Here is a 13,243-nt window from a genome sequence, read left to right as displayed (position 1 = left end):
AACAAAAGGCTGGGGGAGGAGACACTCAAGGATGGAGAAAAATCAGGGTCACAGAGCAGAAGAGAACCCCATCTCCTGGTTGCCAGTTCAAGGCACTGCCCCTTAGATAGCCAGCGCCTTGTGCTCTCACACACCTGACCTGTCAAACAACTGTGGATGTGGGCTTGTTGGCAGAGGGCTTGGGCCAGGTTTCAAGGCCCAGCATGCTCCCAGGTCTGGGACCACAGGGAAGGCAAAGCACAAAATCTATGGTTCCTGGTCCACCCATAGCCCACAGACCCTTTGCCCCCCAGGCGCAGAGACCAGACATTCTGGTTCAACTGTGTTTACTGAGCAACAACAAGGGAAACACACAACTTAATGCTTTGTGTCTGGGACAGAAACACAGCTCCAGCCCAAGAATAAAAAATACATATATACAGTAGATACTTCCATGGGATGTAAAAGCATGGTTGCGGGGGAGGGCACACAACAAGGTGGGAGAGCACATGCAAGCAGTTCAGCAGTCCAACAAGAAGCAGTGGTAGCAGCAGAGCAAGCTCTCTGGAAAGGACAGATCCCCACGTGGAAGGGAACATGCCACGCCAACCCTGCCCTGGGCAGATACAGACCCTCCCTCCCCAACCCCTTCACCTCACACCTCAAAGTTCCCTGGGGTGGTGCAAAACCAACAGCCCAGATGCCAAGCAAGAGCTCTGAATCGCATGGCTGACACGTGCAAGAGCCTTGCACGGCAGACGCTTCCCCCCTCACAAGCATGCATAAGCTCATGGCTTGCTCTGCGCAGCAACACAGCTTGCCTTGGTCCCCTGCCTCCCAACCAGGGCCCTGCAGCTGAGACGGACCTTGCAGAAACACCTGGAGAGAAATCAAAAGGTTCCCGAGACCCAGATGAGCTGCTCGGAGCTGGACCAAGGCAGTAGTAACCCTCTTCCCCCCCCCCAAATTTAACAAAGTTGACAGGAGTCTGGGGCACAGGCTGCAAGGAGCCAGTCTTAGCCCAAACTCCAATGCCCTTGACCCATTCCCTGACTTCTTCCCTTCCACTGCCTGAGCTCAGCCCAGCTGGTCCTCTGGTCAGCCCCTAGGGCCACGTGCAGTGAGCACAGGTGCCTATCGCTCCCACTACCTCCCTTGTACCACACATGATGTACCTGGCCCTTTCCCCACTGGAAGGCTGGTAGCAGTCCCCCCCAACCCCAGCTCCCTCTGGGTCCACAGGCCTGCCTTCAGCCACCCCCCACCATGCCCCACATAAGGCTCCCCCCACAAGTCTGAATCTGGGTCCATATCCATACGCAGAGTCCCTGCAAGCCCCAAATATGACCCCCTCTGCACACTCAGCAGAATACCAGGCCCTCTCTCCAGGTACCTTCTCCCCCCTCCCAGCGTATTTAAAACTCTCTCAAGCCAAGGGGCTGCTTTTCTCCCTCTCTCTAAAAGCCTCCTCCCTGCCCTCACTCCCATCCCTCTGGCAGGGAGGTAGTGGGCAAAGATCAGAGACACAGAATGCAGCATGCCGGGACCCCAGCCAGATCTGGAGCAGAACAAGGGATCCTGACAAACCCGGGGCAGTGCAAGGCACGGGCTGCTCTACACTAGGTACTGCAAAGGAATAAAAGAAAGCATTCACACTCCTGATTGGGCGATCGGCCAATAGGAAGAGTCCGCTGGTTGAGTTCTCCTGACAAAGTAGGGTTCGTGTTGGCAATAGTTCTCTCTCTCCCCTACCGGTCGTGGCTTCTCCATCCATGAGGCTCACTGGCCACCCCAGACTTAGGTCACACGGTAGGTGGACGTGTTCTTTGGTTCTGTACTGGGCACGCACCAATCATCGGCCTCCTGGCTGGTCTGGTAGTGGCGCCAGGCTGACTTGTTATACACGGGAAGCCTCTCCACAGAGTCTGTTGACAAAGCCTGAGAAAGACACAAGGGTGCTGGGAACAGCTCTTTGGTAACAGGTAGAGTCTTTTCCTGTGACCCACTGCCCCCTGGCAGGATCAGGTCACCCCAAAGTACTCAGGGCGCAATTAAAGCCAACCATTAAGAGATCGATTTTTGCTGGATGTATTTCTACCTTGTGTTCTGCCCAACTTCAGACTACCATGGCTGCCTACCTCTCTCCAAAAGAAAAGTGTAATGAAAGTATCATTTTAGCCCACAATGCTCCAAACACTTATGCACCTGCCTCACTTTGTATGGCTCAGTAGCCAAATCAGAGTCAAAGGATTGATTCAGGAATCAAGGCTATTTTCACTAGTAAATTTCATATGTATTTATATTCTTTTGCTCATGGCAGTTTGGTAAACTTCACAATCTTCTTCCACAGGAATGGCATTGGGAACAAGAAAACACCAGTTATGATGTACCATGAATTACATCTGCTGTTGCAGCAGCAAATTCCCAGACAAGATTTTGCAAAACCCCTGCTTGCTTGACATCAAAGGCTAAGTAATTGCCAATATGCACAAAAACACTCCCTACAGGCTATTGCAGTGCAGAAGCTGGATGCAGACAGTTTGATCTCCTTGCACTGCAGTGATTCAAGTGAATCTAGGAGGCTGGCTATTTCACCTCAGCTGGGTTCACTAACCTCAGATAAGCCATTCAGGGTGACTCAGCACATAGGGGACATCCATGACAGGCTCACATACCAGTGAGGAGGGCTGCTTTGCCAAGGTAAAGCAATTACCCTAGCTACATCAGAAGAGGTGCTTTTGGGCTGAGACAGGCAAGGCCTTTTGGGACGAGGAGAAGGGACCATTGTCACCGTCCTGCAATGTGACTGGACACTCAGAGGTGAGGCGGTTCCATAGAGGCATTACTCCAACCAATGCGGTGAGTTCCCCAGAACTACGGTATCATTCTCACCCCCCCCACACACCCCTTTCTGGCTACAGATTTGGCTGCTAGTAGCAGGGATTGTTTGCACTACAGCTGGGGTGTCTGACCGCTGGAACAGAGGGCAGAGATCTGATACAAGGAGCTGCTACGTGTCAGATGTGCTTTTTTAAGCCTTCCTCAGATGCACTGGATGTTGGCTGTGGCCAAGGCTGGGGATTTTGACTGGGCTGTGCCAGTGCTCCTACTGGGACTTAAACCCAGAGGTTCCTGGCTAGAAGATCTTGCACCTCTACTCAGGGTCAGACTAACCACCATATATGAGGTCAGAAAGGAATTTTACCCCATGGTCAGACTGGTTTGGATGATGTGGGTTTTTGTCTTCCTCTGTAGTGGGGGACATATCCCTCTACCTGGGATCTCTTGAGCATATATAAACAGCCTTTCATGGAAGCAGGACACTAGCTGCCATGGTCCCCTTGCTTTACTTATGGCAGTTTAGGGTGTCATGTCTTGCATTATGTCAGGGCTGACAGTAGTTTTACCAGGAGTTTAGGGTATGGATTTGTATAGGATGGTTTGGATAGGGGTGATCCTGCTGGACTCAATGACTTGTGGCGGTCCCTTCCAGCTCTACTTCACTGTGATTTCTGTGACTGATTTGCTTACTCAGCTCTGAAAACCCTGGCCAGGGGATGATATCCCAACCAACCAGACCTTCAAGGCCATGAAACAGCATTACCCTGTAGGGAAGGAAGGTAGCTTGCAAAAGGGTACAGGACATCAGTTTGGTATGTTTTAATGTCAAAGGCACTGACTATTTAAGGATGAGAGGGATTTAAGGTGGAAGGGCAGGGCACCATTGGTTTTGGAGACAGAACAATATAGGCCAAATATAGGCCAAATTCAGTCCTGCTCTGGGAAAGAAGCCATTGCCCTTGTGAAATAACTAGAGCGGCATCTGCCAATGCCTGGGATTGGGATGAAGATCTGGTTTGGCAGGGAAAAGTCTTATCCTTAGGTCAAATACACCCATGCAGTGTGGATCCAAAAAACTACTCTGTCCAACCTGGCAGGATTTGAAGCACAGCTGTACCAAGTCACTGCCACTTCCTCAGATGTAAGGCACTAGCCAACTGGACTTTCCAACCCCTCCAATAGGGTCCAGAAGCCCCAGGCTAGCCCAGAAGGTGAGAGCAAACCTGAGCAGGACCCTGACATGAAACTGAGCAGCTGGAATGGCCCCATTCAGATCAAGGGGAGTGGGAGGGAGGGCCTCAGCCCTGAGGTTTTCATCACTGCAGACTCTGCCCAACACCACCAAGTTATTTCCAATTGCTGTACTTACCCCAGGGGAGCCAAGGTAAGAGTGTCTTAACTCTGATTTAGCTCTGGAAGCAGTTTAAACTAAAACTAGCTCTTACACTGGATTAAGAGCACCCACATAGAGAGTTGCATCAATGTGACTACCTCTGCATGACAGAGTCTGTGGCAAAGCAGATGCTTGTGATATCTTATGCCAGTGCCCAAATCACCAGGCCACCCTTCCTTCTGACATCCACTCCCTTTCAGTCACTGGTGGGAGTGGGTAAGACCCTGTCACAGGTCACCACTGGGAGAAGCAACAGCCTGAATCAGCAGGTGCAATACACAGGGATAGGGGTGGGATTTACACACCTTCAGGTAGATGACGGCATCTGTTCCAAAACCCTCCATGGAGAAGAGCTGAAGGTCCCCTTGGAAATACTTGGCATAGAGTCTGGAGATGGGCAGGCCATAGCCAAAGCCAGCCTGGTGGAGGAGAAGATACAGACAGAGGCTTATGGATACCACCCAGCCTGTGTGAGCCACCCAGCCACAGACAGTGGAGTCCTAACTCTGCTAGTGTCTCCCACTTCACATACAGCCAGGCAGAAGGGCCAGCCCTGCCCTCTGCCAGCTACATTAACATATGGGCCAGTCGCTTCCCCACAGCTATAGAGGATCTGAGTACTGAGAACCAAAGGACCCCCCGCCCCGACCTCTCCCCACAGGTTGACCAGTTAATTACCAACACCAAAGGACCCCCAATTAATTCCTGGTGGGCCTAACCCGATGTAATACGCACCAGGGGTGTCCCTCCTGTGCCCGGCTGTGGGGTGGGTGCTGTAGAGTACATGTAGCTGAAGAGCCGCTCGATCTTCCGCTGGGGGACCCCCTTTCCCCGGTCACTCATCTGTGTGACAGGACAGGACGTCAGCAGCCTGAGGACTTCCTACAGCCCCTGCTCTGTTCTCTAGTGCTGCTCCCACCATCTTGCATCAGGGGAAATCCCCTTCCACCCAAGAGCACCTTCTGCTGCCTGGTCTAGATGCAACAACAATTGGCTGCAACTGGTGCTCCACCCAGATCTCTCAGCTGGAGAAAATGTCCTAACAAGACTGGGCATGAGTGTTGTGGGGGAGAGAAAATCCTGCCTCAGCATTAATGCTGCAGGACCCCAGGCCTGGGCTTCCCTTATGGCCACAGTAAATAGATCAGATTAGATGAACACAGAACCAGCAGACCTCAACACCCCTCCCCTCCAACCCTCATCTCTTGCCCTGTTGACCTGGGACCTCCAGACCTCACTTTACCCAGAAGAGAACTGTTCAGGGTCATGGCCATGAGGTCACATTCCCTCTACTGTCCTCTGCAAGGAGGCAGAAAGCTTCCCCGTATTCCAAGAGTGTCTACAACCTGGGAACTAGCTTGTGCCCCACAGCCCAAGGAGTGGGCAGAGATCCATTCTATTCTCCCCTGCACCCTTCTCCCAAGGCACCTCACCTTGATGGACAGGTCTTCCTCGCCCAGTGCAACCATCACTCTGATGGGGGGGAGTCTTGGGCTGTTCTCATAGCTCTCCACAGTGGCCCGCATGGCGTTCTGGGGGGCAGGAAAATGAAAAGCAAGTCAGGAGATTTTTGGCAAGGGCAGCCAGGCAACACTTCAGAGCCAGCTGCCCACCTGCTGTCCCTTCTTTGCTTCAGGCAGAGATCATCAAGGTGAGGAAATTCCTTCCAGACCCCATGACAACTCACAATCCTTCCTCCTACCTACTTGACTCCTTTAACAGACCAGTGTATCCACCACCCCCTCATATTCTTCAGAAGCCAATTTCACCTTGCCTGCTGCTGGGATACCCACAGCCTGGGACAGTCATGGAGGTTGGCAGGGGGAAGGAGATGTGGACCGAGTAGAGACAATGGTTATCTTCAAGGTTACAGCATAGAAGAGAAGAGACTTTACCTTGAAAAGTTCAAAGAGCATGTGGTAGAGATGGGACGGGACATAGACAATGCGAACAGGCTGCTCAGAGGTGTTTGCTACAATGGAAGAGCATGGAAACCATCAGAACAAGGCACCACCCAGAAGCTCATCAAGACAGCTCCCCCCAGCACTGTCCCCACCTCATCATCCACATACACACAGGCTCAATTCTAACTGCCTGCACATGCATACCCCTGATCACTCTGTTCCAAAAAGCACACACCCCTCCCGCCCAGACCCCAGGACTCACCATTGACCTCTTCGATCTCCAGCTCAGGTGAGGCCATGTAGTAATTGTCACAGAGCAGCTTGGCCATGTTATAGGCATCTGTGGGGAGAGGAAATGGGAGGTATCAGTAGACACACTCAGGGACATATTTCAGTACCTGCTCTCCCCTGGGACAGGCTGAGAGTTCAGAGTGTGAGGAGAGGCAAGGATGGTCAGCACCAAGAGTGCCCAGAATGACAGACCAGAGCACCCTGCTCGGCCACAGACCAGAGTTGAGCAAGGAGCTGTTAGGCAGGCGGCTCTACTTCTGGGGTGCCAGACTCATCAGGGACCCTCCGCCCTACCAGGGATAGTTGAAGCAGAATCTTTGTGGCCCATACATCCTCAGCTTCCTTTGAACATCCCCATGGGCTACCACTGGCTACATGTCAATATCTGTCCACCTTCACTGAGGCCGAGACCAACTGAATTCATTACACAGGGAGATTTGCAACAGGCAGCTGATGGGAACAGCCTTCAGCCTCTACTATTCCAGTCTGGGGTCAGAGATGCTGACCCCTGAGCCAGCCAAGTCCCTAAGAACCTCTCCCTAAGCAGCAGAAGACACCCACTCCTTACTCCCCAACCCCAGAGCTATCACCCCTTCTTGGACAGGGAGCATGGGGGAAGCTGCTCCTGGATCACTCCATGGCATACATGAATACAGACCTTTCACCACCTCAGAGACATCGCAGTGCGGGTCAATGCTGCCAATGTGCTTAGGATGAGCAGGGTTGGTGCTGCCGTTGAAGAGTAGGGCTGCAGGGACAAATGGATGGGTGAGAAGAGGAAAAAGGTCTTGACATAGAGCAGAACCTATAAGAATTTATTGTTGTCGCTTGTTATTTATTGGAAGCTGCTCTGAGTCTTTCTGTATAGGGTGGAACAAATCTGAATAATAATAATAATAATAATAATAATAATAATGAGTTCAAGAGTTGGAGGGAGAATCCCAGAGGGATGGAAAACAGACTTGAAAAAAACCTTTTCCCTCCCATAGAATCTGCTTACTTTCCAACTATACACACACACACATCCCCCAGCCCCATTGTAGTTTCCTCTGCTCACAGAGTCCAGTCCTACTCTCTTGTAGTCCAGCCCAAATGCATTTTAAGCCCAGTGCCCATCACTGTGGTATCTGACTCCGTTTTCCCCTGTCCACTTCACCAGGCACCTGCTAGAGTGGGCAGGTGGGGACAGGCTGCAGGGACTCACTGTGCTGGTTGATCAGCATGCGGATAGAGATGCGGCTCAGGTAGAAGCGATCCAGGAAGTATTGGATGTTCTGGTTGGACACAGGGTCATCTCCATAGGCTTCCTTGTATTCAATCACTCCTTGTGCCATGGTGGGTACTACGTCATTGTGCCGGTTACGGATGGTGATAAGGGCATCTGCAAACCTGGGAGGGGAGGCAGGGGGGTCAGGACATGTGAGAGGCAGGTGCTGCTCCAGGAGCAATGAGACCAGCTCTCACCAGGAGGACCAGATGGGGAAGAAAAGGGCAGCTGCAAGAGGGCAAGGGACAGCTGGATTTGCAGTAATGGAATGTAGGCCAGGTTTCTTTAGGTCTGAAATCTTCCCCCCTCTTTGTTCCCTCCCCACTACTCTGACACTGTATTGCAGCTGTCTGGAAGTTCTGGCATGGATTATGCTGCACAAGGATCTGAGGGACCCATGGGCTAAGCCAAGATTGTGCTGTGGATCACTGGGATAGTGGGGACAGTCAGATCGCCCAGCCAGGTGACAAAGTGCCAGTGGAACTCAGGCCCCAGTGAAGCCAAGCACAAGCCCCACATCAGAGTCTGAAAGCAGCAGGCCAGCAGGAAGATGCAGCAGCTTTGCTCAGTGTCACCATAAACGAGATGCACTGAGATGGGCTGGCAGCAAACCTAAAAAAAATGTCATCTGATGTCAGGTGCATGGGATGGATAGGCCAGGGCTGGTCCATGAGGGACAGCCCAACTTACTGCCCCAACGTAGCTCGGTCCTCAGCATCTTTGTCCAGGAACTCCATGATATCCAGCAAACTCTGAACATACCTGCAGGGAGGAATGGAAACACAGGCTGTTTATACGCCATGGTCCTGTGCTGGAAGCACAGGTATGCACAGACCAGTCCCTACCACCTCCTTGCACTGTCTACATCCAGACATTTTTAGGAAAGAACATTTGCCTCAGCCTTACCCTGCCTGAAGACAGAGGCAATTTACAAACAGGAACTGCTTGTTTTACAGCTGAAGCACAGCCATTTCTGGAGGTGGGCAGTAGCTGCTACACTTATGATGCAGCCGTTCAGGAGCAGAAGCAAAGAATACTCAGGGATATTTAATGGCACAGGGTAGTTAAGACCTTCGTTTGACATGCCCCAGCACCATGCAGTCACAATTATTTTAATACTGAATTGGGGTGGTACAGCCAGTGTTGATTTAAAAGCCACCCTCAATCAAAACTGTTTCCTGCAGCACCCAGGTACCCATAGACATCCCCCATCCACACACTGACCCAGCCCAACCCTGCTTAGCTTTAATCAACAGGATCCAAGTGGGGTAGAGATGCATCTGATGGATTCACCGCATCAGAATTACATAGGCTTTTGTGAGTGAGAGCTCACTTCATCAAATGCTGTGAAAGGACTCTGGGCACGTCCCTTCACCAGCATCTGATAAAAATAAATACTTGCTCACAAATGTTTATGCACCTCCAATTCAGTTAGTTCAGCAGGTGCATCTCTAGCCCTTCTGCCTGGCATCAGCTTAACAGACCTACCTACCAGCATATCTACCTAACAGCACCTAGGCCTGCAGCCATCCACCCCCAGCCATGATGCACGCAGGATGCTTGTCTTTGTCCTGATTAGGTGGGTGGGCGCAATGACAGGGATACAGTCCAGGCACAACAGCCCTGTCACCCACCTCTGCATCAGAAGGGTGGGATGTGATGAGAACCGTGATGGGGGAGCCCAGGGCTGGCCACTGAAGAGGGGACTACTAGGAAGGACAGAAGGGGTCCCAGGAGGCCTGTGTATAAGGATCCCAAAACTGGGAGGAGGGTCACTGGGCTGGAAAGCCAAGTTTGTAACTGGGGAAGCAGAAGTTCATCTAGAGTAGGAGCTGTGCTGTGCAGGGAGGTGCGGGGGGACAGAAGCAGACGTCACTGAACCCCTGGTCCAAAGGGCTGCCCTGGGGTCTCCTAAGGCCTTTCAGGTTGAGCTACCTTTGGCACCCCACTGCAGAGGGATAGCAGGGCTGAGGTCAGCAGAGAAAATGTACAGTCACACAAACCACAAGCACAAGGGGGGTTGGGGAGGAAGGGGCAGCTGGTGCAGGAGCCACATGCATCCTCGTGCGACAGTCATGCTCCACTGTCTCTGGAGGCGCAGGTCTGCAGATTCACATCAGTGGGGTCAAGAACTACAAAGGTTAAAGACCCAGCCTTCTTTGAGGAAAGGGGAGCAAGAGGCTAAGGGCCAACACCAAGGCAGGAACCTGAACCTGCCATCAGGAGGGGTTGGCCAGGAATGCCATGGTATCTTGGTACAAGCAGGGGCTAAGTGGTTCTTCCTTAGGACTCAGGCTCCCCCAGCCCCTTGGGACCATGATTCAGCTGGGGCTGAGCTGTCTCCTGTCCCCCTGCTCCCCAGCAGATGCTGCCCCTTTTGGATGCAGCAAGGAGGAGGAGGCGGAGCAAGAAATAGCTGCACAAACAACCTGTCACGTGGTCCCTGAAGTAGGACAAAGTTCAGGCTGTCGCAGTCCGCTCCTGGCAGGGAGCTTTGGGGGTGATCTTAAAGAGACACTGCTCCTTCCCCTACCCCCCGCCCAGCTGGCTTTCTGCCCTAACCCAGGCCACCCAGACCCAGGCCAGATGGTGCTGCTGCAGAGGCAGCCTCACGAGGCAAATCCGCAACTCTACTGTGAGAAACTCTAGTGTGAGAAGAAACACAGAGGATGAAGCAAAAGGGCAGGTGGCATGAGAAAACCCTGCACCCTTGGAAAAGGCATTCTGGTATCAGGCCAGCACAGGGCTGATGGGACCCTTCGGAGATTGCACCAGCATCAGGAGGGTTCAGGGGCACTCGCTGCCTGGATTCCTGGAAAGCTCAGGGCATAGGCTGAACATTGCCCTGCCGACTGCAAGAGCCAAATGCAAGCACACTCTGTGCTGGGATGGAGAAAGCACTGGGAGACAGGCCCATCCCACTCAGACATGTTTGGTTTCCTGTGAACAGCCAGGCTTTGTTCTCAGGCTGTACCTGCATAATGTTGGGCTGGAAAACCTGCCAGGGAGCATGTTCCAGGGGGCACTGCACCCCATCTACACTTGAGAGCTTACAGTGCACTTGCCAAAACCCATGAACATGAGCTCATTTTCCTAGTATAAACATTCCTAGTATATATTCCTCTCCAACATGAGCATCCAGCCCCGTCCCAATGATCAGCATCCCTCCTTGCAGCCCCCAACAATCCCCGTCACCCTTCAGTGTCATCCCTGAGAATTGTCTTTGGCAGAAGATGGACAACTAGCTTCTTCCTTAGGAGTCCTTCAGGAATGACCCCAAGATGTGTAGAAAAGGGTACCCTCTACAGTGCACCCCTACCAGCGCCAGAGCCCTGTCAGGGCCCCTGGCCGACAGGGTCTTTCAGGAACCAGCTTCTCTCTTGCATTTTCTATTACCTGCACCCCTACAAATTAAAGCCCCCTCCTCAGAAAGGGTTGCTCCTGGGGTACCTAAGGCTGGAGAGACACTCACCAGCTCTGCACCAGCTGCACAGAGGATGTCCTGAGCACCCGGTCAGGCAGGAGGTTGATCTCCTTCATGATGTTGGCCAGCCGGACAGGCAGCTCCTGGCGCAGGAAGGTGAAAGAGGTTTTCTCACAGGCATTGCTAGACCCTAAGGTTGGGAGACAGGACACAGAAGCGCCCTGTTAGAAGAAGCACTATGGTCCTACAACTGATAACAGTAGGGTAAGGCTCCCATTCCACAGTGATATACTCCTTATACCCTCAATACCTGTAGGAAGGCAGAAGAGCTAAGTACACCTAGCTGGCCAGTACTTGAGGCCTTCTCCCATACCTCCCCTTATAGCATCTCCAACCCCCCTGAAGATGCTCCATCTCAGCCACCCCAGCATATTCCTCACCCCATAAGGTGGGTCCAGCACTGTGCAGTTATAACCAATAGCTTACAGGCACCTGCAACTGCATGGCGCTCACTAGTGTCTTAGGTACAGCCTTCCTGATCAGGTCATACTGATGCTTTCTGGGCTGCTTCCCTGCCCAGAGGCAGTCACTCCCAAAACAGCTCACCCCAGGGGGTCGATCCCCAGGTATCCAGCTCATTAGCCCCCCAAAGGAGCCCAGGCTGCAGCACCAAACACAAGTGCTGCCCCTGCCCAACTGCCCTCAACAACCCAGAGACATAGGGAGCTAGTCCCATCTTTCTGGGGCCATCCTGGGGTGGTCGTTATGGGTGGGACTGGTTCGTGGGAGGCCTGGAAGTCAGGATTTCTTTTTCTTTTCTTTTTTTTTGGGGGGGGGGAAGAAGAGGGCACTGTGCCACTGACTTCCAAAGTCACCTTGAGCCTGTCACACTCTCACAGGCTGGCAGGGCACCCCATTGTGTATTCTGGGCAGCAGCCACAGCTTAGCCCCAGAGTCATGAAGGGATGATAGAAACCGTGCTGGGTCCCGACTGAGCCTGGCACAAGTGGTTTGTTTGGCAGCTAGGGCAGAATAATCACTGCCTGTTCCCAAGCTGTAACATGTCGCTGGCATTGCTGAGGACAGCAGGACCTGATGATGCAGCTGGGGAGGAAGTGGGCAGCCCTGCCTCCCAGGGCCAGGAGCAGGGGGAACTCCCAGTACAGCCCTGGGAAAAGGCAACTGTGCCACCAAGGGCACCAGCACCCCAGGGAGGAGGGAGACAGGTTACCCAAGCTGTGGGGTACCCAAGGGAGACAGGTTACCCTGTGCAGAGCAGAAAAACAATTTTTTGGGGGGGGGAGGAACTGATTAAGAAACTGATTTCAAGCAAGACTGAAAGCGGCTGTTGGGAGAAGATAGCAGGTGGTGCAGGCTGGTAAACAAGGTCACGTCCTGGGTGTTTAGCATGCACACGTGTGCACGCATACCCAGACAACTGCAAGCCGAGGTGCCGGGCGGTCATGCATTGATGGCAGGTGTAATCCAACCAGCAGGACAGGCCGTACCACAGCAGCAAGGCAGGCCTGTTCCTGGAGGTGCTGGAAAGCAGGAATGGCACATACAGGCAGGGCACACCAGCAGCAAGCTGCCTCCTGGGACTGCCTGGCCGGTCAGTACTATGGCAGGGCTTTATTTAACGCTTTCAGAGGCTGGCAGCAGTTCTGGAAAGAGCAGCCGCTGGGAATGACCAAGTCAGGAGTCAGCAGGGGGCTCCAGGTGCCGGGAGGCAAGGTGGGGTCTAAGCCAGCAGTTCCCGAACTATGGGGCATGACCCCAAAATGGGGTGGCAACATCAGCAGCTGGGGTCGTGGGGGTGGGAGTGAGGGGCCCTGCTGAAGAAACGGCCACGCTGAGGAAGAATTTGGGAGGCACTGGTCAAAACTACGCCTCTCTCGTGGGGTTTTCAGGCCCTCCCGCCCTCCGCAACAGGCACCCGCCGCCCCGCCGCCCCCCGACGGGCGCCCAGAGAAACTCCCCTCCCCGCCCCTAGCTCCGGCCGGGCCCCGCCGCCTTCATTCATCGCCGGCTGGGAGCCGGGGGCCCTGCAGGGATGGGCGGGACGGCCGCCTCTCGCCCCGCTCCCGGCCGGGGCCCGCGAGGAGCCCCGAGCGGGGGCACACGCGGGGAGGCGACACCCGCCG

General features: G+C 53.5%; 1 protein-coding gene across 2 annotated transcripts; it reads right to left on the bottom strand.

Moving 5' to 3' along the window:
* Positions 1-309: 309 nt before the first annotated feature.
* PDK2 (pyruvate dehydrogenase kinase 2) lies at positions 310-11,637 on the bottom strand. 2 transcript variants are annotated; one of them, XM_019548434.1, is made up of 11 exons: positions 11,613-11,637; positions 11,148-11,289; positions 8,366-8,437; positions 7,613-7,797; positions 7,067-7,156; positions 6,380-6,457; positions 6,109-6,185; positions 5,647-5,745; positions 4,949-5,056; positions 4,519-4,632; positions 310-1,917 (listed from the first exon to the last, which is right to left on the bottom strand). In XM_019548434.1, the coding sequence occupies exons 2-11, from the start codon at positions 11,213-11,215 to the stop codon at positions 1,777-1,779; spliced, it is 1,032 nt and encodes a 343-aa protein (XP_019403979.1). In that variant the 5' UTR covers positions 11,216-11,289; positions 11,613-11,637; the 3' UTR covers positions 310-1,776. The 2 variants fall into 2 exon arrangements, with proteins under 2 accessions (XP_019403979.1, XP_019403978.1); XM_019548433.1 differs by lacking the exon at positions 11,613-11,637 and adding an exon at positions 11,540-11,562.
* Positions 11,638-13,243: the final 1,606 nt, after the last annotated feature.

The sequence above is a fragment of the Crocodylus porosus genome, unplaced genomic scaffold, assembly GCF_001723895.1.
Source record: "Crocodylus porosus isolate Cpor-Errol unplaced genomic scaffold, CroPor_comp1, whole genome shotgun sequence".
NCBI lineage: Eukaryota > Metazoa > Chordata > Crocodylia > Crocodylidae > Crocodylus > Crocodylus porosus.
This window is presented reverse-complemented; position numbering and strand designations above follow the sequence as displayed.

Bases quoted from the DNA above. Each gene is read 5' to 3' on its own strand.
- PDK2 (XM_019548434.1), bottom strand. From the start codon at position 11,215: ATGAAGGAGATCAACCTCCTGCCTGACCGGGTGCTCAGGACATCCTCT. The intron at 7,157-7,612 runs GTGAGTCCCTGC...TTGTCCCTGCAG, and splicing joins CATGCTGATCAACCAGCACA to CCCTACTCTTCAACGGCAGC. The intron at 4,633-4,948 runs GTGCGTATTACA...CTCCTCCACCAG, and splicing joins GCACAGGAGGGACACCCCTG to GCTGGCTTTGGCTATGGCCT.